Source organism: Cebidichthys violaceus, unplaced genomic scaffold (assembly GCF_023349555.1).
Source record: "Cebidichthys violaceus isolate CVI_PGR_0920_01 unplaced genomic scaffold, fCebVio1.0.p SCAF_12, whole genome shotgun sequence".
Lineage (NCBI taxonomy): Eukaryota > Metazoa > Chordata > Actinopteri > Perciformes > Stichaeidae > Cebidichthys > Cebidichthys violaceus.
In genome coordinates this window covers 1,999,814-2,027,704 of record NW_027176285.1, presented here as the reverse complement: position 1 = coordinate 2,027,704, position 27,891 = coordinate 1,999,814, and the positions used below count along the sequence as shown (strand labels likewise).

General features: G+C 42.5%; 1 protein-coding gene across 1 annotated transcript in view; it reads left to right on the top strand.

Moving 5' to 3' along the window:
* The window catches only part of LOC137868879 (transmembrane protein 132C-like), a 122,761-nt gene that overhangs the window by 51,091 nt on the left and 43,779 nt on the right, over positions 1-27,891 (top strand). The window contains 1 exon segment of the mRNA XM_068705884.1: positions 14,644-14,787. Within this exon segment, the coding sequence (XP_068561985.1) occupies positions 14,644-14,787 (144 nt within the window).

Here is a 27,891-nt window from a genome sequence, read left to right as displayed (position 1 = left end):
TTTGTTTCCACGGCTAGATGAATGAGTGAAAAAAAAAAGGCATTTTTGAAAGTTGCAGATGTGTGTTTGACTGTATGTATGCAAGTACACACCTACGCTATGTGTCAGAAGAAAATGACAGGCCTGCTCTCGGACACGTCCTGCTGGTTAGTGTCAAGGCTTGAAAGAGAGTGAAATGAGCAACAGGAAGCAGAAATGCGCCCTTACTGACAGAGTGGCCAGCTGAGGCTTCAATTTGCTGTTTGTGTTCTTTTCTCCTGCTGGATGACTAATGAAAGACTTTTTCAAGCATGGATGTTTTCAACATTGGCTGCAGTGTATTGACTGCACGGTGCTTAGCTAAGTGCTACTTACAAGACTCAAGGGCATGTTTCAGCATGTATAAGAGAAAACGCTAGTCAAAATCTGACGATATGTTTAGCATGGCTTCGTGGATGACGCTGAAAGATGACCTCATATCATCAATGATTCCCATTTCGGCACAGATTGCCTTTTTTAGAAGTCATTTAGATGTCCTTTCTTTATATCTTTGATTCATGCATCGCATTATGTTCTTTTCTGCTTTGACATTCCTGAAAACACAGAGCAGGCCTGCTAACAGGATTTGCGTAGCCACCCATGCGTTTACGGCTGTAATTTTTACAGCTGTGGCATTCATGATGCACATTTTCTGCAAAAGCAAAATCTGGTGCAAAAATACCTTACGGTGGTGTTTTTGCAGTTTAAGTCTAAAGGAATCTGTGCTTTTTTAGTTGTGTTTCTTTATCTTACTTTAACACTTGAACTTACATTTGGTTCATATACTTTGGCCTTTTAGTTCTGGACCATGTCGTGTTCACACTATAACTCATTCATGTTGCATCGTCAGTGCAACATGGGGAGGGACAAAACAGTTGACAGGGACAGGGCGAAATAACATTCCAACTTATTTTTAGTACGTGTGTAACCCAACGTGTAATCAATGTGTTGATCAGTGTTTTGCATGGAGGCAAAAGAAATGCTCTGAATTCCGTATTCAGCACCTTTTTAAAGCGCGATACAGCCAGACCATGAATAATAACGCGTCAGACTTCCCTAAAGGAACACAACCAAATGGAAAAACACAGCAGAGTTTGTTTGAGTCACTACAAACAGGCTACGCATGAAAAAACCGTGATTTGAAATGTTGCCATATTCATGTGCTATGACAATCCTACAGTGTGACTGACAGTCCTGCATTACAGGCTATTGTCACAGAAGCACTATGCGAGTCTTGCTGTTGGAGGTGTTCACTGTAAAACATGCAGACCTGCTTGATAATATCTAAATTCAAAATGTGGTATGTATTGTGGGAAACATAAGCGTTTTTGAAATCATGCAGCCATTATATTTGACCCTTTGCTTTGTAGTTTTTGTTCACATCAAGGTGGCTCGGGACTGAATGAGCACTTGTCCTTGTCCACTCTTTCATCGCTCGTCCCCTGGCACGCAGTGTTCGAATGTGGTCGGGGGGGAGGGGGGGGGGGACAGACCCGGCATTGTCAGTCCACGAGGCTCAATGCAGACAAGCTGTGTTGTGGCCCAAGGGAGTCGTGCGCGCACACACACACGCACACACACACACAAACGGAGACAGCAGCCCAAGGGAGTCCTCTATGAAGGGATCAGTGTAAACATCCAGTGGCAGTCGAGGTGTTGGTGGACTTGTGAAGTGGAAGCGGTGCTCAGGGCATGGTGCTGGCTGATAAGCGCTACCAGCATAGAGGAGAGAAGTGAGTTGGTCATCCCTGTTAAAGCACCAGCAGCCACCCATTCCCCCGGTGCCATGTTACTGCAGCAGCACAGCAGGGAGAAGCAGAGTCCTGCATGGAAAGTAAAAAAGCTGCAACTTGAGCTGGTGTTCTTATATGTGTACACATGAAGTCAATCACAGAGTATCATAAACTGCTCTGTAGGGTCAGAGGTCGGTGGGTCAAGTGAAATGAGCATGTCTCTGAAGATTACCTATGTGCACTAAAGGTCTGAGTGGATGTTACCAAATGACTCTCTTTGACACACTTTTGTCTCCTACCATGAGCCCACATGGTCTTCTTTTCTTCATGGGGGGGGTTATTAGATCGCGATAGTGAAAATAATACAGGAAATGAAAGAGGCAGCATGCCACTAAGGTCCCTGCCCAGACTCCAACCATGGGACCTTGCAATTCATGGTCAGCATCTTAACCGTTAAGCCACTTGGTTAATAGTTGTTTGCTGGTATATTAATGCTCTGAATGTTAAATACAGCTCCTTTGTTATGGGACAGCAGGCAACACAGGCCTGATCCGCAACCAGAGAAAATGGACATGTCAAAAAACGTTAACTTTATGCAAATGAGAGCAAACTTTGCATGATTTACAGCGGTTGATTTACAAAAAAAAAAAAAAACGTGACAGGAATCCATGAAATGTTGTCTTACCTTCTGTGCAACAAAAATCTCTGTGAATAATGAGGGATTATTTTGTATTTCTCAAAGATGGAGGGCTGCTGGGCACAAAGTCTCAGATTGTTAGAGAAAGTGGATGGTTGCTTGTTTACACAATGCAAGAATACTTTTTTTTATGCTCATAAGCAAAGAAACCAATAGTAATCGTCACATTGTGAACAAATATTTGTTCTCTAGGATTGAAATGAAATTCTAAAATGTTGAATAAAGCTGCACAAAGGTCCGTGTTTGTGCTTTGATGAAGAGAAAGAAAGGAACCGTGTTTTCTCACCACATAAATTGATAAGAGTTTTTTTCTGTGTGTATGAGACGGCCAGAAGTCCACGGTCAGCCTGCATATAAGCCCTTAATTTCACCCTGCCCGCTCCTTTGGTGATGTAAGGCATGCACTCTCCAGCGAGTGCAAAGTAAGCCACTGCGGCCTCTCTGAAATGCACCCCATGAACAGGCATGATGAAACCATTTTGTAAGGATAAAGTTGTCTTGCAAGGTTGTTATCACAGTAAAAAAAAAAGATGTTATTGAGTTTACTTTATCACAGTTTACCATCTGCGATGCGGTGGGGTCAGACATTTTGTCTCGACAGTTATTTTTCTGTTCATTTGATTTAAACACATTTCTTTACACACGATGCAAATCCACAGCTACAGGAAGTGCTTTTATATCAGTACTTCCACAGTATGTTAGGTTTAAAACTTACTTACATTGCACTGACTCCAAGACTTTTGAGTAGCTCCAAAACCTGTGTCGACACAGATATGTGCTGTGTAGTCGGACTTATAGCGTTGCTCCTGAGGGGGGGGGGGGGGTACAAATCCTAGTTTACTTTTACACAAACACATGGTGATGAGAAAGCTGTGTTTTCCTTCATAGAGCTACCTAGTCTCAGATCTCTGATCAGGGCCCTGAGAGGGAGAAATATACCAAGTTAGATAGAGAGGACGGGGTGATGAGGGACCGAGATCTCTGGAATGTGTCCGTCTCATTCTACTGATAAGCTCAATTTTGCAAAATACGAAAGACATCAAATTTAAATGTCTGTATCTGTAAATTCCCATATGATTTTTTGGGGATTTTGCCTGCATGTGAGAAGAGCAATAGGGTTGCAATTTACTCCCCCCCCACCCTTTTTTTTTTGCTTTTTTTTTGTGTCCTTTTGTAACAAAATAAAAGCGCAGCAGCCAGCAGAGATTATCTGTTGTGTTTCTATCCAAGCCCACATCAAAGTAAATTATTCTACCCCTAAATCATCCCTCTATCTTCTCTTTGATTGCCCCTCTTTTTCTCTGTTGCCATCACATCCTTTGCTTTCCTCATTTTCTTTCACATACTTACGCACACACACACACACACACACACACACACACACACAGACACACACATTTCAAACCCTGCCAGATGACTATGTAGTGGCTTTTCCCCGTCTCCAGTATGTAGTGGAGCCTGCTGTGCCCACTGGTCCACATAATGAAGTGCAAATGGGGCTAATGTACTGGTTGACATGCCAGCTTTTACAGATCAGGCCTGAATTGATTCACCTGCGATGGCAGCTCCGCATTTTCCAATAATTCTGAGGGGTGTGCAGACATTTCAGACGGGTGCTTTATTGTGTCCCTCCAGGATGGCTACGATGTATGTGTACATAACCTTGAGACTGTGAAAGAAACCCAGATGGAATTAGATTATTTCTAGTGTTTGGGTTTTCTCAGCAAGAGGCAATTGTCTGACACTTCGCAAACATTTTTGTGGCACCATTGTGACAGTTTTTAGACAGACATTGTCTGAAATGTTGGGTTACCGTGATGGCTGACATCTTTCTATGTCACATTGCCAAAACTCCTGTGGCTCCGCGCAAACGTCACAACACTGACAAATACAACAACACATGACATCTAGACCAAGAATGTGTCAACTGCTGCCACGGCCCACTCAGCTCACTCACACCAGCGGGAAGCATTTAATCAATTACATCAGGACTATTGATTGGCCCTAACGTCAGGAAGGCTGAATGATATACTGTAACATTTGACCCCCTGATCGTGATCACCTGCATCACCTGACCACACATTTGCGGGCTCAAACCGACAGTCATTCAGTCAATAAATCGCTCACAGATGAAGTCCGGAGAGAACCGGAATTTAGTACCTTCTCAGCAACCCTGGCTCCCAGCACCATTAATGCAGCACACTTCATCAGTCCTAGCTGGCTTTTGTGTTTGTCCCCAGCGTGTCACATCCTTCAAAAACCTCCCACAACAGTGTATTCATACAATTTATGATCTAATTAGAGGGCATAATGAATAGTCAACCATTTGTAACGATCGTGATTAAAATGTTTTAGTGATTGCCAAAGATTAATTGTTTCAGTAATGGCTTCAGATTGATGTAATTTGCATACATATGGCAATTATGAATTTTTGTTCTTCATCTGCTTGATGCGCACGCTGCAAAAGCTGTTTTCTGACAGTACTGTATATTTTCAGTCGCAAGTTATTTCCAACTAAAACTTTCAGTGAAAAATATCCAAACTATGAGCTGAGTCGATGTTTGATATGAATTAGCTGATAGGAAATGAGCAGCATATGCAAGGGAGAGAGAAATATTAAAAGGATAGCTAATAATCTGTCAATAACGCTTGCATAAGCTCGCGACAGCTGCAGGTGGATTCGAGATTGCTTCTCCTCCAGGCGCCCTGCAGCGATGCGGTCACTGCAGCTGATTGCAGCCCCTCTAGACAGCCGGCTTCAGAAGGGTCCCAGAGGCGGGACTCTCTGCTCTCTCCAGTCTGTTGCAGACGGAAGGTGTTGCACAGAGCTGATTGAGTTGGCCGATATAACTAGCAGACACTTCATGTGAATTATAGATGTGAAATAATGATGTGGGTAAATGTAACAGCTAAAACACAGCCAAAGATATCTGATCCATAACTGGACTTTGTCTACAGCACAAGACAGTAGGAGATAACAAACATGAAATACCTAAATATATGAATTACCCTGATTCCATGTGCATAATATGAAACTTTGCGTGAAACACAAAAACTATTCCGCTCTATAAAAATCACTCTTCATGTATTGATTGTAATAATATCTGGTTGGCAAGTTGGACTTTTTATTAGGTTTTACAGCAATGTTATAGTTTACGACCATATTTATTGATGGACATTGTTCAGGCTCAATTCATGCAGTCAATAATTAATGACAATTACTTTTTTTGTTCATTTTTAGGTAGGAAAAGTGAATGAACGGTCGTCTTCTGCTTTATCTGTTTTATGCGATCGCAATCATGTTGAAACAAAATATAATAAGATTCTACCGCATTCTCATAACTGTTTTATGGATTTACAATGACACAGTTCAGCAGTTTTAATGGTTTCTTGTCTGTGTATGTGTACAAAAAACACCCACACACAAAGCAAGGAGGCCCCCCCCCAAAGAAAACCTTGTGTAGGCCCCCCCCCCGTTATCTAACGGCAGACCTAAATATTGTAATCCGTTGCCGTGTCGTTAATATGTCTGACAAGCAAATGTGTGCCATTCAAATATTTGACGAGTTGATTTGAAAGCATCACCCTCAATACCATCATCTATCTGTTGCTCTTCCTCGGGCGTCTCCTTATTGGAACCAAGGGTCTGCTCAGGTTGTCATGTTTAATGTCGGGCTGTGTAAATGAAACTGACTTCACTGCTCACTGCAGTGCTACTATATGTGGAAGCGGAGCAGGGATTTTTTTTTGGCACAAGCTCAACTACTTCCAAGTTGGACGGAGAAATGGAAAAAAAAAAAAAAAAAAAAAGTCTCAAGTTGTTCTTTCCACTTCGAGCAACATCGGACGTGTAAAGAACAACTTTATTACCAGACCAGCGTGTTTCTGCTTGTGGCCCTCATCAGGGTCATCGGGGTGACTACTGTATGTTCCCAGTCACATCAGTGTTAATCTGTGTAACCCTTTCTACAGCAGGTTTACCAACTTGCCATAATCTGTCTCACTACATCCTGAGATTATACTGCTTGGCCCCCTTCTGCGTCCATCCAAATATTGGATCAGTCCTGGATCATCCGTCCGGCCCAACAAAATCCAATGCAAAGTCTAATTTTTATCCCCCCGCATGCAACCTCGTGTCAAATAGGTTTTTACTGGAAGCAGCGTCTGCATGTGTTTGCCCTATCCCCTATTTAACTGGCACGGCTTCCATTCAAACGGCAGCCACAGGGATCAAGTCTCTGTCTGCGACAACATGACCTCATTTCTTCAGCTAATCTACAGCAGCAGTAGTAGTGAGTTCCTGAAATCCAGCATTAAAGCGAATGAAACATTGGAATTTGTTTTGTACACTTGCTTGGCGTACATTTCGACAATTATGGGAAAAAAAAAAAAAAAAAAAAAGGAAACCCATGACACATATTTCATATTCGTGTTAATCTGAAATCCCGTGCTTGCGCTGCAAATCCAGCGACTCAAATGAGGGTTGAAATGTCCTACATGTCGGGCGCCAGATTGGTGATGTTCTTGAATTTCACATTTTGAGTCTTGCGTCGTGACGAGAGGCGGGCTGCGATTTACTGGAGGCGACTTGCTCTTGGCCGTAGTGGGTGTTGCGCTGTCACACCCCTCAGTGTCATCATCCCGTCGGCCTGCTTTGTACAGTCGCTGCACGCACACACACACACACACACACACACACACACACACACACACACACACACACACACACACACACACACACACACACACACACACACACACACACAGAGCTCTTTGTCATTTCAGTCAATACTCACCCACATCCAGCCTGTTTCTGTAATGTATCATTTGTTGCCATTTTACAGGGTTTTTTCTTTTTCTTTTTATAATTTAAAAAAAAAAAAAGCTTGAATACGTGACATAAGGAGATAAAGAAAGCTCGGGCAGATTAAAAAAAAAAAACAAAGTCATTGACTGCTCTAAGCTATTGGCTTTGGTAAATTTCACTTTTTATGATCCACAATTTCCTTTCCTTTCTCATCAGCTTCCCCTGCTTCCAGTTTTTGAGTAAATAATGCTTTAATTACATCTCACCCTTTGCATGATAACTTATGCATGTGTTGCATTCTGCCTCAAACCAGCAGCCATGCATTATGCAGAACTGGGCTCCACATTAGTGCTATCTCATCACATTATTATTATTATTATTATTATTATTATAGCACTCTTGAGGCTGTTGCTTACAAAATGATGTTTTGAGGATTCCATTAGCCTCATTTGTATATGTTCAACAAAATGTGGTTGATGTAAAATGCATTTGTTCTTTTTTTTTTATGTGAAAGCCTTCATATAGCATGACACTTCTCTGAAAACCCACTAATGAAGTAGAAATCAGTTTTTATTCATTTCCTCAAAGTCATATATTGCGCTATCCCTGTTGTTCACTGTTCAGCTCATGCGCAACAGTTCTCATGCGGTGAGTGAAAAGCACCCATGAGGCTCATCAGTGTGACTGCAGTTTATACTGACGCTTCTGCTCAAAACACCAGGAGTCCAAATTATGTTTGGTTTTTTTTTATTATTTTTTTTTATTGACAGCAAAATAATGATTTCCTCAGAGATGTATTTAAGATGTACTGTATGAAACCTTGCCCAGTTTTTGAAATGGAACATTTCTTTCCTCACACAATCTCAGGGGCTTCTTTGAATTCCACTCAAATTCATTTCTCAGTGCTCCTGCCCATGTGATTGCTCTTGATCTGTCATGGATTCGTTCATGTCACGAGGCTATGGCCAGCTCACATTTTGAACCTCTCCTCATTTGAAGTCAGCTGCTCTCCTCTGACAGTTATTTCTTCTTCTTTTTTAAAGGGCGGGAGTTTGTTCCCAGACCTCAGGTCCAAGCTCCATATGTCAGCCATCTGTCTGCTTTTCCCTTTAATTAAAAAAAAAAAAAGACGGCGAAAGAGATGTTAGACGAGGCATCGCCATGCCTGGTGTGTTTTTCAGGCATTCAGGAATGGATGAAGAGAGGATTTGGCTGACGGCAGTCAGCTCCTCCACTCTGTCCTCTGAGTGAAAAGCAAAGCAAAGCCTGTGCTTTCCTCGGACAGTACAGAGAGTTTCTTGCATAGCTACCTGATTATAAACGTGTCTAGTGTTTGGTGACAGTCAGCATCTCCTCAATTAAGTAGCACTCAATATAATCAACTGAAGGTTCAAATGACTAAGAGGCACTTCGAGTAGCACTCCCTTTGATCCTCTTTGTCCCTTGATAGATGGGTAGCTTTTAACCCTTCACAGCTCCGAAAAACCCCCACCTGGTTTGGATCACACAGATATTGATCTGTAAATGATTGTGAGATGATAGGCAGTCATTGGCACAAAGACGGAAAATTTATATTTCACAAGGGTAAATTGAAGGAGCGGAAAAGCCTCATGCAAGGCAACAGCACTTTAGCAGCAACATCCTGAGGAAATTAGAGGGTGTGGGTGAAGGTTAGGTGATGATAGTCTGCTTGAATATGTCACAGTATGCTCCCTCATTCCTCCTTCTTTTTCCTAAGTAAAAAGTGAGAAGATGTTTTCACCTCAGATTCCATTTTGAACAAGTGCAGTAGAATGCAGTATTTTTTGCATGGTTATTGTACTAGATTGCAGTATTTCCAGCTCGGTCTGAAGTTTAAATAATCACATATTCATTTATTGATTACGTTTCAGGCACGTTTAGTAGTCAGGACTAGAAAGGGCATCCAGAAAGAAAGTGGCACGTTAGGAGAAGTACTAAGTCAAACTACATAAGTAATGCTAACAGTATAGCCAAGCTAGCAGCTCTGTTAGTCAGTAATGCTCTTGTTTGGACAAACTGAAAATGTGACATGATCGTGGCACAAAATGAGAAGTCAGAGGAAATACTTGAATGAAAAAAAAAAACATGAATGTCAGCACCAATTCCCATGATAATCCAGCTGTCGAGACTTTTCACCGTGCACTACCAATGTCAACCTGCGGGTGGCGGTAGAGGAATCGTCAGGAGATCGCCAAAGTCAGTGGACTTCATCCTCTGGGGACCATGAATGTCAGTAAAAAAAATGTAATTGTTAAAATTCTTGTTGGACCAACTGACTGACCTTTTAGCCTAGCTGCTAGCGTGGCTAAAAGCTTTGAACAGAGTTTATGTACACCATCGAGTCTTGATTACAAGTGTGTTGGGCCAAAAACTGTAAAGTGAGAAGGACTCAGAATTTCTGCACACTAGCGATCACTTGGACTCACTTTACTCAATTGAGACGTTTAGGTCTGTAGACCCTCAAATTACCCGACGAAGCTTTAGATAATTAAATGAAGTGACTTAAAGTGACCAGCAGTGTGCAGCATCTCTGTTTCCTAATTTAAAAATATATATATAAAAAAAAAAAATCTTTATTCCAGAGCTCCAAAGCTAGACGCGGAGCTCTGGTGAAGGATATATAGAGAGAGCAATGGGAGAAAGGCTGAGGGAAGCGGGGAGTGTTTCAGAGGAAACAGACAGAGGGAGATAGGATAAGAGACATGGGGAAAGTGAGACAAAAGGGAGACACAGAGAGCGATGCAGCAGCATGCATGGTAGGGGAAGAGCTTTGTCTGGCGGGGCCTCTTTATCTGATAGTGTTCATCTTGTCCTCCGTTTGCAGCGTTGCCACGCACCAGCACTTTTAACTAGCGCCGATAATGGGAAGAACAGCATCATACTCATTAATTGAATTAGCCCTCTTTTTATCTCCGCATCTGGCCGCGTCTGCTCACCCTTAAAAACACTCCACCGACAGCCATTCCTCAGCTAATTGACTCAGAGCATCTCCCCGTTTCACATTACCAACTTACTGAACCAGCTCCCAGCCCGGTTCACCTGTCATCGGCGACCATCTAATTTAATTTTCACCGCGAGGTGATGGAGATTATTTTGTTTCTGAGCGAGAGAGATAGAGAGGGAGGAAGGGCGCATGAATAAAGCCAGGGTTCCAAACAGCTTGTGTGTTTATTTCATAACTGGATTTAGCTGCAGGTGTTTGAGAATTTAGGGACGTGGGCCAACTTAACTAGCTCAATGTGATTCTGCCAATTTTGCCTGCTGTCAGTAAATTGAATTCAGCTAAACTACCGTTTTAAAATAAATGTTGGAATATACGCCCAACCACAAGTTAGCGTGTGTTTTAGATTCACCATCTGACCAATTTGTCATGCAGGCCTTTTTTTTTCCTTTCAGACATTTCAATGGGGTTAGTTAATGACACCTCAGAACCTGGCTGCAGGTCGTTCGTGATGCGACTCGTCTGTATTAAAGCTTTTCTCCATCTGCCTCCTCCTTTGCAGGAGCCTCTCCAGAAACCAAGAGTGGTTTTCTTCGTGGCTGAGCAGATATCAGAGCTATTGTTCTCGCTTTCATTTATCTCCACTTAAGGTTAGCTCTGTCCAGCAACCCACTCTCTGCCAACGTGGTAACATCATATCAGATATAGACACAGACCAAGGTGTGTGTGTGTGTGTGTGTGTGTGTGTGTGTGTGTGTGTGTGTGTGTGTACTAACTGCATGTATGTCCTTGTGAAGTTATCGGGTTCTCTTTGTCTCCATCTTTACAATAATAATGATCTGTTACAACCTAATACAGGGAATAGTTTTCATCCTGATTCTTCTCTTGGATTGTAATTTTAACTTTAAGTTTAACGGGTGACATGACCTTTGAAATAGCTTCTTAAGGACGACATTAATAAATGTCTTTGCTGTTGTTGGAAGTACAAGACCAGAACAGACAGCAAAGAACTAAAACTACGAGTTCTTACTCCAGCCTATTGAGCACAAAGCCCTCTCTTCGACTCCTCTCCTCTCCTAAATGTTTTCATCCTCTGTCCTTCATCGACACCGATGCAACGTTCGTCTTTTCTAATTTGCCTGGCTGGTCTCTGTAAACCACTATCCCCTCTCTCTGCTCAAACACCTTAAACACCAAGCTATCCCTCCATCCCTGTTCTCACCACAGAGACCTTTACACCAGCTCCCCCCCCCCCCCCCCCCCCCCCCCCACCCTCTCTCCCTTTTCTTCAATCTCAATGTGCCCTTTTCCCCCCATTGCTATTGTCATGGGAACTACGAGAGCCCATTTAGGCATCAAGTAGAAAACATGTTTTTGAATGACAGCATGTAATCATTAATGCAATTTATTTTCCTTTTCATGAATTATATCCAGTCATTATCATCTTATGGTTTGCTGAAATTGGGTTTCACGGAAACGTGCGCTTCATGTCCTTTTGTCAAAAACATGTTTTTCATTTGTTTCATGGCGAAAACACACACACACACACACACACACACACACAACTGCGTGAACATATCGCCAATCGCCGGTTGTTGGGGTGAAGGTGGCCGGTTAGACGTATTTAACATATTGCTCGACCTTAACAGGTCTAACATCAAATTACTGCCTGCACATCAATGCGGTAGAGATAGACTATTTAATATCAATGTTGCGTTCGCAGCTCGTTTCTGCTGAAACCAAGTGGCCCACATGTTTTATTATCAGTTTATGTACATTATGCTGTTCTGAACCATTACTTATGTACAATGATGAATGCAGGACTTTGACTTGTGATGGAGTAGTTTAATAGTGTGCTATTGTTACTTTTATTTCAGTAACAAACATGCATTCTTCTTCCACCACTGTCAATGGAGGCATTCTATATAGGTGTATTTTTCAGCCACTACTCAGGTCATTACTCCCATCTGCAGTATATTTAACGTGTCAAACTTAAATTCTGTAGAAATTGGGTTTCATTTCATTGGTAATGCATTGTTACTATTGTTATCTTGATACATCGATTGCTGTAAAACATGGTGTCTAAATGTTGTATTCAGAATTGTTTGTATTCCATTTAATTCCCTGCTGTCTAAAGTGACATTAATATGCATTAGTATGTCATGCGGCAGACGAGAGGCATGCCAGAATGCGAGGTGTGGTGACATGTCATCTGGGCGGGGGCCGTCTGGGGGTGTCATTTCTGAGCATTAATCAGGGGAGAGCTGAAAACTTTTCTGACAACCTCATCTCATCTGTAAATACTCATCCCACTGATGCAGGTCTTCATGGAATTAATGAGGCAGCTTCATGTGCTGATGCATGTGAAAGGGGCCTCCTTTCGAATCGCTTTTCCTTTATTGCCCCCCCCCCCCCCCCTCCTCCTCTTCCTCCCTCACCAGAAATCATATTAGCCAAAGCAATCTCATTTACAACATGCCATTTGGTAATTCAGTATGCTTACGTGTTGGCTATAGTACATGCTTGGGTTTGTCTGTCATGCGTGTGAGAGAAATAGAGTGAGTATGAGGAAAGAGAGGACGAAAGAAAGAAAGAAAGAAAGAAAGAAAGAAAGAAAGGGTTAGTCATTAAGAATACAGAGTATCTGGACCATGGACAGCATACTTACACTGTAGCTCAGGAGTGATTCATTCTTTATCAGCATTGATCAATCAACTAGGTTTTGACTCTACTGATGCAAACACAATAAGTTAATGGCATCCGTCATAGGTTAGCAGGAAAAGACAAGGAGAGGAAGAAGGTGCTGCTCGATATCATCACGGGACCTAAAGCATGCGCCCGCTCTAATTGGGCCTCTATATTTCCAATCAATACAACAACGTAAGACTCAAGTTCATATTCGTTGATTAGTCCACCGTCAGTGCTGAACCTGCTTGTCAGTTTGTAGTAATTACTGTGGTTGCCGCAACGACCGGAAAACAGGAGGGCGGACGACAATCAGTCGCCTCGTCCTAGTTATTGTCTGCGTGTTCCACGCCGGCGGCCTTTATCTTTGCTCGTCAGAAGCAGCGACCGACGCGAGGCCAGTTATCGCCGCCTCGGCCGCCTGGATGGGATCAAAGAAGACCGGTTGAACACTGAAGATGTAATGGCTGCGCTCTTCTGAGGACCGCTGCGTGGTTTGTCATGTCATTATCCCACCGTTAACGCTCAGTTTTTTTTTTCTCTTCATCTTTTACAAGTTTTTTTTGCAGTTCCTGAACGAGGACAGTCTCCAATTAGATTGATGCCGGGTAAAAAAAAAATTACCCTGCGTTCATGTTTCACTGAATAGAAATGCTTCTTTCTGCTCACCTTTCTTTGTGCCGTTGGTGTTTTACTTCAGAGCTGTCTTTTCGTGCCGTCATTTTCCCCACATAAAACACATATACCGCGGCATTCGTGGCAGCGGTTCGAACGGGAGCAATTTGTAATGTTGGAAAAGAAGGCACTGAAAGCTGCTCACTGACTTCATGGTAATTGCATGTGACAGAGGAGGAGGAGGAGGAGGAGGAGGAAGAGAGCAACAACGTGTCAGTACACTGGAAGAGGAGGAGGTCATGGTTCTTCGCCACCTGTATCGCCTCCCCCGCAGACTGTGACCAGGAGTAATGGAAGTGATAGAGGGACAATAGGGTGGGGCAGAGGTGGCATGAAGGCTGCAGAGATCTGAGGTCTGGCAAACGCCCCAGGTGTGTGTGTGTGTGTGTGTGTGTGTGTGTGTGTGTGTGTGTGTGTGTGTGTGTGTGATGTTCTGAAGAGTCCTGCATATGTACTCTCATGGTGGTTCAACACATCTTCACAGCGGTTCATTTGAACTCGCTAACCCTGAGTCGTGATTATTTCAGGTTCCATCAGTGCTGATGAAATGATTTGACTGGTACCTGTCAGTTTCACTTCCCTAAAGCAATATTCACCCGTGGAAAGTTTGAAAGCATTTGCGTTGTTTTTCCACTAATGATTATCCAAAATGGATAATGGAGTTCCTTTGTCAACACAATTTAGTTGGAAGTGTAATTATTGCATCTAGCAACCACCAAAATACTTTAAAAACAAATAGATCGTTTTTTTATATTAGTAAAGCATATTTTTGATCGGTCTGTTACTATCGTCTAAAAACATTCATAATGTAATGTCCTTGTTGCGTGTGTGATAGAGAGAACATGAGTGTTTGAAGTTGGGGTTTTTTTGACACCTTGAGAAAATTAAAGCCAACCTCAATTAATTTCTGTCTGTCGAACATGTTTGTTTGAGTCGGGGAAGAGAAAGAGAATAAAAGAGTTTCTGAAGCTCTGAAACTTAGTTTGTGAGCCGTTCTGGTGACACTTCCAGTAATGGAGCGGACAGTTCTAATGTCATGTTTCTTCTTTTAACCTGTGTGTTTCAGGGTCAAGCTGAAGGACGGGGTGGCGTTTCTGGGAGCTAGAGCCAGTAACCCTGTTGCGTGGACGGTGAGTCAGGATGTCAGAAGCGAAGGCCACAGGGTCGTGACCCTCCACTGTCGGAGGAAGGAGAACAGTTTCAGCCAAAGGTACGGCCGACTCCCTGCCTCTACGGAATTAATCAATGTGTGAATGAAATATGAAGTGGACGCCCTGATGAACAACCAGAAAGCAGCAGCGCACTTGTTCATTTCTCTGACAGGTGTCAGTAGAGAGTGATTGCAACGAGTGAGGATGAAAGAGGACATGACTCAGCATCTGAAGCATTCACTGCCAGGCACAAAGGTCCCCAGTGACTCCCGAGTGTAGAGACTGAAATGTATTGTTTGAGGTACACTGTGTTGCCCCTTGCTTGGTGCACTTTGTAGGATTTAGATGGATCTATTGGCAGAAATGTAATACAGTAATCATAATTCTGTTTTTATTAGCGTTTTGATAACTTAGAAAGAGCCGCCCATATTCACGCTATACGCATACACGTTGCACCGCCATGTTTCTGTAGCGCAGAGTGGACAGACCGAAACCTACTGTCTAGTTTACGGGCTAAATATACCAAAGTCCTTGCACGATCCTTTAAGTATGACTCTAGCATCTAAGGAATAATTCATAATGTTTTACAAGTTTGAGAAATTCACTTAACTTGCCAGTTTGTGTAAAATGTGACAGTTTCCAGCTTTGGCGATGCCAGTTGATCACAACGTTCTGATCATGACAATGTGAGCTAAAGTATGCATGTGTGTTGATGTGTGTTGATGAATAATAACTATGTTTTTGTGTGTGCCAGTGTGTGTGCGCGCGCCATTGTAAAGTATTTGACATTCAACTCGACAGCTAAACGGTTTTAGGCAAAGACGAAGTAGCCGCACACAGGAAGTGACACACCCCGGCTGGGCTGTTATTTCCTTCTGAGTGCCAAGGTGACGACAGTGATAAATGACAAGTCATCTATCATTTAGATGCATCTCTCTCACAGACCCGCTGAGGTGCAGAGACATTGAATTATACAGTGCTGCTCAAATCAAGGTCATACATGTTGAAGCCGGTATTATGTCCTGCAATTCTGTGCTCGACAAAAGACTACCTTGAAGTATTGAAACGGTAAGGAAACGCCCGGCGTGACCCTGTTTTAGGGTTCTTTAGCTAACATGAAATGGAATAACTGCAGCGCATCAGCGGTTAAAAGCATCGCTCATAGTCTTTCAAAATGTGAAGAATATCAAAACGGTGAACTTTGATTTAGAAAATCTCTTTGAGGAGGTTAAATGGTTACAGAGAGAGCAATAGTCACACTCTCTTCTATTTCACTGAAATATTAAAAACATGCTCACAATGAACGAAACAATGAAAGAGCCCCCCCCCCCCCCCCCCCCCCCCCCTTTGCACTTTGAGATTTATCTCCTGAGAATCCTTGAGAAGTTCAGAAAATGATTTGTGGTGTATACTTTTTGTGGTCTTTCAAAACCGGAACAAAATTGACGGTCTGGACTCGCACATTGTCCACTGACATTGTTTTTTTTTTTTATACATTACTTTTAGAAGAGAAATAGGCCTTGCTTCATTTATAAGCCCAAAACAAGGTTTCGGAGTCGAGGTGCCCAGTCACATCATCTATAGCTCTCTGATTGGTCAAGCTTACACTTGGATGACTCTGTCGATTCTCTATGGATCTTTTCCAGACTACAACAGAAAAAAGAAATACATCTTGTGAGATTCGGGCTGGCTTGGAGGCTACAGCGGAGAAAGATTTGTTGAATTACGTCCGAAAGCCTTAAAAGTGATTTCCCAAATTAATCTAATCGTTTGGCTCCCTGGAATCTGCACGGATTTCCTTTTTAACATACTTTCTCCACTTCCCCAGTAACAGGTTCATACTCATTTTATTCTACTGCTGTCCTGGGGGTAGGAGATTTCCCATCGGTCAGGTTAAGTGCAAAAAGATCTTCATTAGCCAGAATATGAATGGGGTAATGGAAATACGTGGAGATGAAAGTCAAGGAGTTTAAAAAGACAAGTGCCCTTAAACATTAAATTTCTCCGAATGTCAATTTGAAGCTCACTTTGCCGACCATTAAAACGGCATCACTGCCAGAAGCTGAAAGATAAACACCGGGAGCAGAATGGGTCTCCCCTGGCTCCTGGTAGAAAGTGCAACATTACAGCCAATAGTGTGAATCCCATGTGAGAGACTCCAACAAAGCTCGATGTCTAAACTCCCAGCAGCCAAAGAGAAGAGGTGAGACTTACAGGTGTCTGTGGACTTACAGGCATTGTCTCCTGGTGTAATAATAGTAACGTAATGTGCAAAATAAACACTCGCGTCCCAGAGGTGTGCACGATGCGTCTGCCTTCTTCAGAACAGTAGTCCAGGTACTTTAACAGCCACATGTTCGCTGTCCGTGCTCAGCTGAGATGAGTGTGACACAGTAAATGTCAGGAGTGTTAGTAGGAAAACCAAGTTTTGTGTGGAACCACAGAGAATGTGAAATGATAGCAAAGTTCATTTGATCATCCCTCCTACAGTACGACACATGCTGGACACTAAACACTGTTACCAAGTGAATACTGCTGCAGCCTGTGCTATCCTTCTTTTTTTTATATTCACATTCATTTTTTGGTTTTGCTTTTATCCTAAAGCAAAAAAATAACATCAAAAACTGGAGGCAGACAGAGCAGCAGACGGCTGTTTGATGCGATAGAGTCTCCGAACGCTTCAGTTAGACCAACATGAACAACGTAAAAAGAATCATATACACCGTTGTGTTTATGCATGTGTGCGCTCATTGTGTGAACCCTTTTTTCGCTCCCTCTGCAGCTGCAGCTCTTTATGCAAACTACAGAGACCACACTCAATATGACGAATTGATATAGCTACAGTATGGGTGAAAGCCCGAGTGGGAATGGATTATCGTATACCCTTAGGTGTTTGGGTTTCATTACCATGCTGCTATTAATTGTCTATAGAACAGTAAAAACAACATCTTAAGGTCTCGAAATGTTTTGGATTTCTTTAGCGTCGCGCTTCAGTCCGGCAAGAAAAGCACTTTAGAAACCAATCCTGCCGTTATGTATGTTTTCTTTTATGATGATCTGTGACACGGGCTGCTGTATGAAGCACCTGTATGAAGACAGCAAAGGTTGCAGAGCGGGTAGTGAGTGAGATAAGGGAAGCCTATAGCCAGACCTCATCCAAACCTTTTTCTCTGTATACAAAATATAATACTTGTTTGCTAGACTGTGCATTATAGAGAGGGTATATCTATAAAATGCAGCCTGACAGAATGCATATCCCAATATGTGCTGGGAAAATAGAAACGTCTCCATATTTACCAAGGTTAATAGACAACGTGGTTATTGGTAGGGGAGAGGCATTGTAGAGAATACACTTTTTTTTTTAAAGCAGATATACAAAATTAGTCAAGTGTATCCAAATTAAGGCAGCGTGTCTCGTGCACTAAGCTGTCACGACTCGTCAGAGCCCCTCTCAACCGCTTGTGAACAATAAACTCATCGCAGGACCCCGATCTGCTTTCTATACCTACGTACGCTGGCTGTGCTGCAGGTCTCCAGGCCTGAAATAAAGCTGACTGATGCAATCTCAAAGCGGCCCAATGGTCATCAGACAATACCGCCCACTCTGTTATGAAGACGTATCAGAAGACTTAAAATGCTACGAGTTGTCCTTCGCCAGACAGTCTTCTGTGTCCTCACAGTGGCCATAGAATGGGACCGCTTCTCCCCGACGTCGAGCTAACTCTAGTGCTATTGAACTCCAAATCCTCCTCGGCCGTTGGCATAATTAAGCGTGGGAATGCGCGCACACTCAGGATCCATGTACGCATTGTCTTTGTGTCTGCCCGTGTTGATGTGAGCGAAGTGGGCGGGTCCTCTGTGTAAATGGGGTTCGCCATTCTCTATGGGATAGTCACGCTGTAGGGGTGTAACAGTACACAAAAGTCACGGTTCAATGCGAGTTTAAGCATTAGGATCCGTTTCTTTTCATTACCACCTGACTGTACCTCCCTGGACTCATACAGTATTCCTGTTAGGATCCAGTCTAGAATTGATACCCTATGCGTTCTGTGTCTTCAACGGCGACGGTAATTTCATTATAGTCTGCTGTAGTATTTTCCAGTTCAGCTAAGCCCCTTACTCCGGGTGTCTTTGCTCTTTTAAACTCTCAGTCCATGTCTAATAAATCTTTAATCCTTAATGATGGAATTACATCCCTTAACCTTGATTTCCCTATCACTTACTAAGATCTAGCTCAAACCTGTGGAGCGCTCCCCTCTAGTGGAGCTCTGCCAACGCCGTGATGATGTTCTGAACGCATCAAGGTTAACAGTCTGTGGACGGGTTATTATTAAGAATCATCTCACGTTTATTTCATTCAGGTTTGGTCTTGACAGTTTTGAAGTCTTAACTTTTTTAAATTGTGAGTGATAATAACCGAATTATGAAATTTCTCTATGAATTCTCTGAGTTACAGTCCTCTCCTTGTGCTTACATTTGATAGGACCATTACAGCTAGTGGCTTTACTGCTCATGGACAATCCTAACTCATGTGCCACCGAATTTAATTAATAATAATAATAACATTAACATTATTGTATCTTTTAAACTAGTGCAGCTTGTCTCTTGCCCCACACATAACCGTGGGCAGCCCCTTGACTTGTTTTACTTTCTCTGGATCTCTGGACATATCGCTTAACTTTGATCATAAATGTATTTCCTTTGATGCATCTTTACTACCTACCACAATAACCCAGACATGTATGATCCACCCTTCGTTTCTTTAATGAGCGGTATTTATTTTGACCGGAGTGCAGTAAGTGTTAAAGACAGAGAGAAAAATCACCAAACACACGGAATATGTTGCTAACGGCGTACAGCTAAAGGTTTTCGGGCGAATGTTGCGCTGGTAAACTTAAGGAAAAATCAATATTCCATGTATTCTGTGCAGAAGCTGACATTCGCCATCACCTATTCCAGCTGTTCACCCGGCGGACGTTAGGCTAGATCTGATTCAGCCCACTGTATTCTCCATCTACTGAAGTACCTGCGATGAGATACGTAGAGCTAATGTAAAACATGAACCCAGCTTCTGTGTGATAGTCACCAGACCATGCCGCCCCCCCCCCCCCCACAACGTGACGCTGCGGTACGAGTGCACAAACCGTTACAAGCCGATCACACTGCATGTTTAAAAAGAGAGTCATCAGCCATGCATGTCAGGTACACAAACTGCCTCTGGCTCCTTTGTTTCTTTTTAATAAAAGCTAACACAATTTGGAGTTCCTGTTTGATTGAGGGGGAAGAGTTGAGAAAAAGAAACAAATGAAGGTTTTAAAACCACAATGGCAGTTCTGTGGCCCAATAATCAGCGTGGCAATCAGCAGCTTGTTCAAGCAGCAGCTTGTTCAAGCAGCAAAGGGAGTTCGATTTGTAATTGCAGGAGGTGAGGCGCGGCATCTAACAACTAATCAAAATAAACCGTCTCTAATGGCCGACATTTCTCAATCTAGCCAGTCCCTCAAAATGAACACATGCACAGAGAGACGGGCCGACTTCAAGAGCAGCCGAGCGTTTGACAAACGTGAGCCCGTTTTCAGACACGGAACCGGAAATCGTTCGTGCTCTGGCTCCGTCTAAAGGCGACAGGACGATCATGGTTAGAGCTGCAACGCTCGTGCAATAATCATTGCACAACAACAACAATCATATATTAGAAAAATAAAAGACTAATGTTCTCTGCTCTCTTACAGGCTTGGTCAGGGAAAGCTTTTAAAACATATGTTGAATATGAAGTAGAAGTATCTAATTAATCATTAATAATTGTTGAAGTGTTTTGTCCATAAAATGTCACATAATCACACCAATACTCAGAGGCATTAAGTTTACTATTGTATATGATGAAGACATGCAGCAGATGAGATCACATTCGAGAAGCTTGGATGTTTTGGCATATTTGCTGGGGGCAAAAAAAAAAGAATATTGATCAATTATCACAATTGTAACTGATTCAATTTCCGTCAAGCATCCATTAACTGATAAAAAAAATCAAACAATGACCTTTTGTGAGTGTGAAGGACACTTACCCATGCTTCTCCCTCGTGATTTCCACATCAATGGAATCATGTATTAGATATGGGGACCAGATTGTTCTATTCTGTATTAGGAAAGCATTTAAAAAAAAGAAATGACATTAGTCGTGAGGCAATGACTCACATTGATGCTCCTTCCTCGCATGCGGATTTTGCTGGATAATCAGACTGTAAGCATTTGGCATTGTTGAGAGTTTAAAATGTAGTGATGGAGATTTCACATTAAAACAGAATACAAATCAATGAAAGAACAATTGTGTTGACTGTTCTGAAACAAGACAAAACTGTCCTCGGCACCTTAAATGCGGTCACTCACAGTAGGTCACGGTTCATTAAAATGATTTGATTTGATTAAGTGACGGATGTATTGCAGCAGAAGAAGACACATTTAGTATATCGCTTTGTCTCCTTGTGCGTTTCTGTTAATAAAACGGCTTTCAACTCAGACTGAGCTGTAAGTGGACCAAAAATGTTCTGAAGTACCACCTACTATTGCCTCCGCTACTTCTACAGAAAAGGTGAGAGGGTTGACTGGCGTACAGGCCACAATGCCGTGAAGATTCCAATACTCAAATGTGTTTTTCCTAATGTAAATAGTCCCGTCTGTGTGCGTACACACTTGCTCTCTGACACACACACACACACAAACGCAAAGACACAAACAAACAAACAAAGTGAACAAATACAACCCCCCCCCAGCATCTTTTCACCCATCAAAGACTACGTGATCATGGAACATGCCACCACATTCCATGTGTCTGCTGTTGCCAGAGAGGTCTCCCGCTGTGAGAGAGTGGGAGTAAAAGACTGACAAGACAGCCTTACAACACCTTCAAATGATGCAAGCCTGTAAACCAAAGCTCTCAGCGGCGCTATCTACAAACAACACCATAGTCTTACGTAGAGTGACAACGCCAGGATAAACGGCATTAAATCCGGGCCAACAATGTATGCTTTACAGTGTGTGTTTCGTCATGTTTCCACTTATTGCAGCTGCACCGCTTATTGTATTATAGGGTTAGGATTTTATTTTTTTTTAAAAACAAATCTTGCACAGAAGTTGCATGAAAAGTCTGAGAGCTGTGCCGAGCCTTTGATGAGGAAAGTCTTCTCAGTGTGCAAGCCCCGGTGCGAAAATAGGTTAAAGATTGAAATTGTTCTACAACAGTTGGTGAATTCATATTTTAAGCATCAGTGAAATCAAGGCCTGTCATTCTGCGTTCGCCCCAGCCATCTGCTGAGGGAGGTGACATGAGCCTCTGAGGGTCTTTCTGTGAAACAGAGGAAGCAAGCATCAATGAGGGGAATGGAAACCCCAAGCTTGTTTTAGACTGAAGTGATTAGCATACTCTGCAGTGTGCCAGGGAAAGAAAAAAAAAAAGCCACAATTCTCATATAAATAAAGTCCATAAAGTTCTTGTTAGGTAAAATTGCTGCCGATACGCATCCATGCAAACTTTCCTTCCAGTACAGCATATATCCTTTTTTCATCGTTATGCAAGTTAGCTGTGGTCTTTAGGGTTGCGATGAGTCAACATGATTGATTATGAATGGCTGGATTACCATGAACATGTATACAGATGTGTTCCTAATAACTTTCCTGATCTGTCTGTCACTACCTCTTTATGCAATCTGCATGATGCAAATGAGGTTTCTCAAAAACCTCAATCGTTTTGCCGGCTGTGGTGGTCTTCAAAATGATTTCCTCAGGTGAGCGAGCATATGAAAACCACAAAACATATACTTATTATCGTCTGCAAAAATCAAGGTGTGTTCTCTCCCAAGGACCTGTAGCCCATTTCCAAGGTGCTGTGGCAGGCATGCTACGCTTCTGCTTTAAAGATACCCCACCGATTCTCCTCACTTTCACTGTAAAATTCACTGCAATTATCAGGCGAAATAACACCATCAGCCTCCCTTAGTGCATAAGGCGGTTTGCAAAACTTGTGAATAGCCCCTGGTACTACATGGAGTAAGGCTTTGATCCCCATCACCGTCCCTAGACCGGGCTGTGCACCTCGGGGTATCTTTCACATAACTCCTCCACACTCTCAAACGTTACTCTGTTTACAGAAGACCAATCCAGTTTGAACTTCTTCATCCAGTCTCTTTAAAGAAATGCTGGGCAATTATGTGAGCAACTGTTTACTGTAGACTCACAGCAGACACTTTGTAGGCATCTGCTTTACTTCATTAAACTGCCGCTGCTGCTCCTGTGTCTAGTTACATTTTTAGCCTTTTTTTTTTTTGATGTACCCTTACGTACACAAAACTCTTTCAGAACAAGTGTTCTCAACCTCAGCCTGAAAAGACTTGAGTAGACTGGGCATTACGTTGTTCTTCACTTGGTGTGCAAGTCCCATCGCATTTAGTGCGGGCTGCATTTAGCATTCAATGGCGAATTTCTGCTCTTTTAACCCTGTGCTCAAATCTATCTCTGAATGCATTATCTAGGAATCTCCTAAACTTGCAAGTAGACGTACTAGTTCTCCTCAACTTGTACTCATTTAAAGACTCGTCCTCCCTCTGGAGTTTAACTTGTATCTTTCTGCAGTTAAACTCCGAAGAGTAGGAGGCAAACTACGATGGATGATTTATTAGGAGTCACATAAAAACATGTCTGCCCTTGAGCAGCTCCTCACATCCACTGGCTCACCCAAAACCCCAAAGCGTTCCCCTGGAAATAACAGAAAACAACTATAGTGCCATAAAACAGCACTGGTGTTGTTACAGCACATTGTTCTAAATGTTATGCACTTTTACTTACTATTTTTTTAATGCACCACCACAGTGGAAAGTTCTCAATGAAGATGTTCTGTTTTTGAACGGGGCAGTCACTACAGCAGGTACACTTTTCAGTCCTCCGTGTTCACGGAAAGAACTGCAGCACCTAAACAAAGCTGCAGGAGAACAATGCTGCTCATGTTGCAGCTGCTTGTCTACACATACACACCGGTAACATTTAGTTGAGCCAAAAGGCGCACGTGTAGATGTACATGCACACACACACACACACACACACACACACACACACACACACACACAAAGAAGGTTATAAGAGCATGGATGGGCACCATAGCAGCGGCCTTTCTATGCATAGAAACGCTCAGTAAGTGCATACGGCTCGTCTCGATTTCATTTCTCGCCGACTCCTGAATTTGCATCAACTTCTGCCACCGCAAAAACAAGCATACGAGCAGGAGTGAAACACAGCTCATTGTTTTGTCAACATTTGCCTTATTGGAATATATGCAAGTATCCGAACCTATTCTTATTAATATAGGGCTTATTTCAACCCTATTACCCAGTTAGAATGGAAAACAGTAACACAAAAAAAAACCATCTTTTTATCAAACCAGATGAGGTCTGCAACCAACCAGAATGTGAACATGGATGAATAAATACATGGAGGGGTGTTGGTCCCTGCACCTCATTCTGTATTCAATTACACATAAGGTTACCTGGGGCCCCGGGAGTGTGAACAATCCACTTTGTGCCGCATATGGAAGCTGTGCTGTATTCATGATCCCATTATACATATCTGAGTGGCTCTGAAACAGCATGTACATTTTAACCCAATTTGATTGATTGTTCTCATGATATGGTAATAATAGCTTGAGGCGTTATACGGGGTGCAATATTCCCCTGCTCTCATCACGTCTTCGCCCCATCACGATGAATGGTTGCTCTCACTTTCTCCAGCCTTCATATGAAATACAAGACAGTTATTATGTGGCTTCTCTTATGGAAAACCTGTCATTAGATAATAGTAGAAATGAGTCATTCAGATATGCATTTTTTTTTTTTTTTTATCATGAGCAATAGTGTCGTCCTACATTGGATATGGTGAATATGTCCCATATGTTAGCTGCGCGTCTAATGTGTGAATATGTAAAATTAGCCTGCAGATTTACAGTTTAGGCGTGATTACGTACATGGGGTTGTTCATTCGGCGCTGACATTTGACTACACCCCATGAACCGTGAGCCCATGCAAATGTGCATTGTTTGGGTTGGTGAATATGTGTCTATAAGGCAGCTTTACTCCGCGGCGGAGAGTCGTTAGGGGCCGGAATAATTGACAGAACAATGATGAGTGAAGATTGAACGGGAGAGGAGTTCGATATCCCGTCCTCTTCAGTTCACAGGGTGGGATCAGAGGGGCTCGTGCTGCTCCTTCTGATTGCGCCGAGCTTACCTCAGATGGTGAATGAACACATACAATCAATGGCCGGACCGAGCAGGACCAGTGGGACTGCATTTCAAACCTGAGTTAAATCAAAGGTCCCTTCGGTGCAATCTAATTCCAATGGAGTAACTCTCTGTGCATCAGCGAGAAGCACAGATGTTAATGACCTGCCTGCTGGGGCAATCTGTGTGCGCGCACACATGCACCTATTTATATGTATTTGATTAAGTGGGAAATTAAAGAATAGACTACCATTAGTTTGGGCCTTGAAGAGCGTGGCAGTTTTGATTAGCTCTGTGTTGTAATCTGTTTAATTAACACTAGTTCAAAAGCTCTAGCAGACAAAATGCAGATATCTGTGTGTGTGTGTGTGTGTGTGTGTGTCTGTGTGTGTGTGTGTGTGTCTGTGTGTGTGTGTCTGTGTGTGTGTGTGTGTGTGTGTGTGTGTGTGCCTGCATGCATGCATGTTTTTTCCAGTGTAGTACACTGGTTCAAAAGATCTAGCAGACAAAATGCAGATATTTAGAGTGTGTGTGTGTGTGTGTGTGTGTGTGTGTGTGTGTGTGTGTGTGTGTGTGTGTGTGTGTGTGTGTGTGTGCATTTATTTTCCAGCATGTCCTTGAAGGTGTGAATGGTCTTTTGAAAGTACAATGCTGTAGATGATGGATAGGGGAATTGAAGCAATCACCCTCCCAGGTGGTCTAATTAGTATGTTTGTGAACTGCTGTTTTCCTCATTTTTTTTTTGGTTTTGTTATCACAACAGGTACAGGTGGTAGCATACAATTTGCTATGAAAAATATTTGATTGCGTTTCGTAATCCTTTTAAGCAATCATCCAGACATCTTATTTCCCTGTGTTTACCCAGAGGGCCACTAATGCATCGCTGGAATGCTCCCTCCCTCACTGTGTCCCTTAAATAAATAAAAAAAGACGTCTTCAGCCGTCCAAAGCAGGCAACTATGTGATCGCTAGATGGATCGGCAACATTGATCGTGTCTAATTTAATTTGCATGAGTGGCATGTGAGTCTAATGTGTTGCTGGGCCGTCTCATGCTTTATGCAATCATAAAGGCTCCATAAAAAGGAAACAGCTCTCTTAGTCTAGACTCTAACATGATCAAAATATAAAAACACAAGTCATATTTATTCCCTCAAACCTGTCGTCATTAATGGATATCAAAATGGACGCGATGCCACTAATGGAATATAATTAATTTAATCTCGGAGAGAATGATTTATATCACATCCTCCTACTCAGAGACACACACTGCCTGCTCCTCCACCCAGCCTTCCCCCTCCACACCATGAATTTGGATTCTGCATATCCTTGACCTGCATGAAGTAAAACATGCTTGATTGGTCCCTCTGGGGCTATGGTAAGGCCTCTGCTCTTTGGCTAATCCAAGGGATGAAGTCTGCTGGAAACCAACCGGAGGTTAACTTCTTTGGTTATCTATTATGTTATATATGTTATTATATTCTGTTGTGTTCAGTGGCCACATTTATAAAATAGTCTTTCCATGTTCTGAGGTAATGAGTCCAATATCAGATAGTAGGGAAGCCCCGTCTTAGCAGTGCAAAAATCTCCTCACGTGTTAAAATTGAAGTGAACTAGAAACACAGATAAGAGACGTAAAGTGTTCTTGTTTTCTTTGAGTGTACATTTAGGAATTGAGCATATTCATATATTTTCTTTTTTTTTAAGCAAAAGTAAATCAAAGTCTCTTCGCCTCCTAACAAAGCTCTGCAGTTCCTCTTTCTGACTTTTATCAGCAACCAGAGCCAGCACTGGTCGAGTTGCCCACAGTTGGAGATTGGCCACGGAGCCTGGTGGTGTTTGATAAGGCAGGCCTCTTGGCCTTGGGACCCTCGGCTCAAACCCTCTGATCCACTTCATCTTCGAATAAATCAGCCGCTGAATCCCTGCCTCCTGTCACTGCTTCAGAGCTCTCTTTGAGGTGCATTTCATATTTGAGGTACAGCGCGAACTTGTCAAAGGATTTCCAGCACACAGACATTTAAACATGCAGCTCAGAGTGTAGAGCTGCACAGATTAGTCAATTAATTGGTGGGTCAATCGAGAAAAAAAACAATGAATCTTCAACCATTTTAATAATCCTTTAAATCACTAATTGCAAAAATATCAATTTCATCTTCTCGAGTGTGAGCATTCGTCGCTGTTCTTTGTCATATTGTAAATTAAACAACTGGGTTTTTAGATCAAGGTCGGACAAATCAAGCAAATCAAAGGCGTCACTCCGGGCTCTGAGAAACATTTCATAGACTACAAAATGGTTTAATTGTTTGTTGCAGCTCTAATAGAGTGAGGCTAATGCTAAAACTCACACTAAATTGGAAAAAAATTAAAAATTAAATATAGATATATTTATAGGCCAAAGAGGCTTTTTTATCATAAGGGCTAAATGCAAGTTGGCTTGGATTTATTCAGTTTGTTTGGGAAATAATCATTTTGACCTCAGAGTTCTGTTATTTGTGTGTATTTGTCTGTGTGTAGGTGAGAAGTGGAGAGACACCCTTAGGCTATCACCTTAGAGAGTTGTTTGCTTCTCTAACTTTTGTGTTCAACACCAAATGGAGAGAAAAGAAGGGGACAGCAAAATAAGAAACTGCGTGCCCCTCCCTTTCTCATCAATTCCCCCCCTCGTCCAGAGGAGGAGGAGGAGGAGGAGGAGGAGGAGGAGGAGGAGAGGGTTCTGTTGACTTGACAGATTAATGAGGCAAGCGAGCAGAGGTAAGGGTCCAGGTCAGCAAGGGGGTCACAGAAGGGCCAGAATTCTTATTAACCCTGTCCAGATACACCAATCTAATAAACTGAACCGGGGAGCGGTTTGTTTGTTTAGGTTTGTGTTGGGGTGTGCACATGCATGCAGGTTTCTTGCCT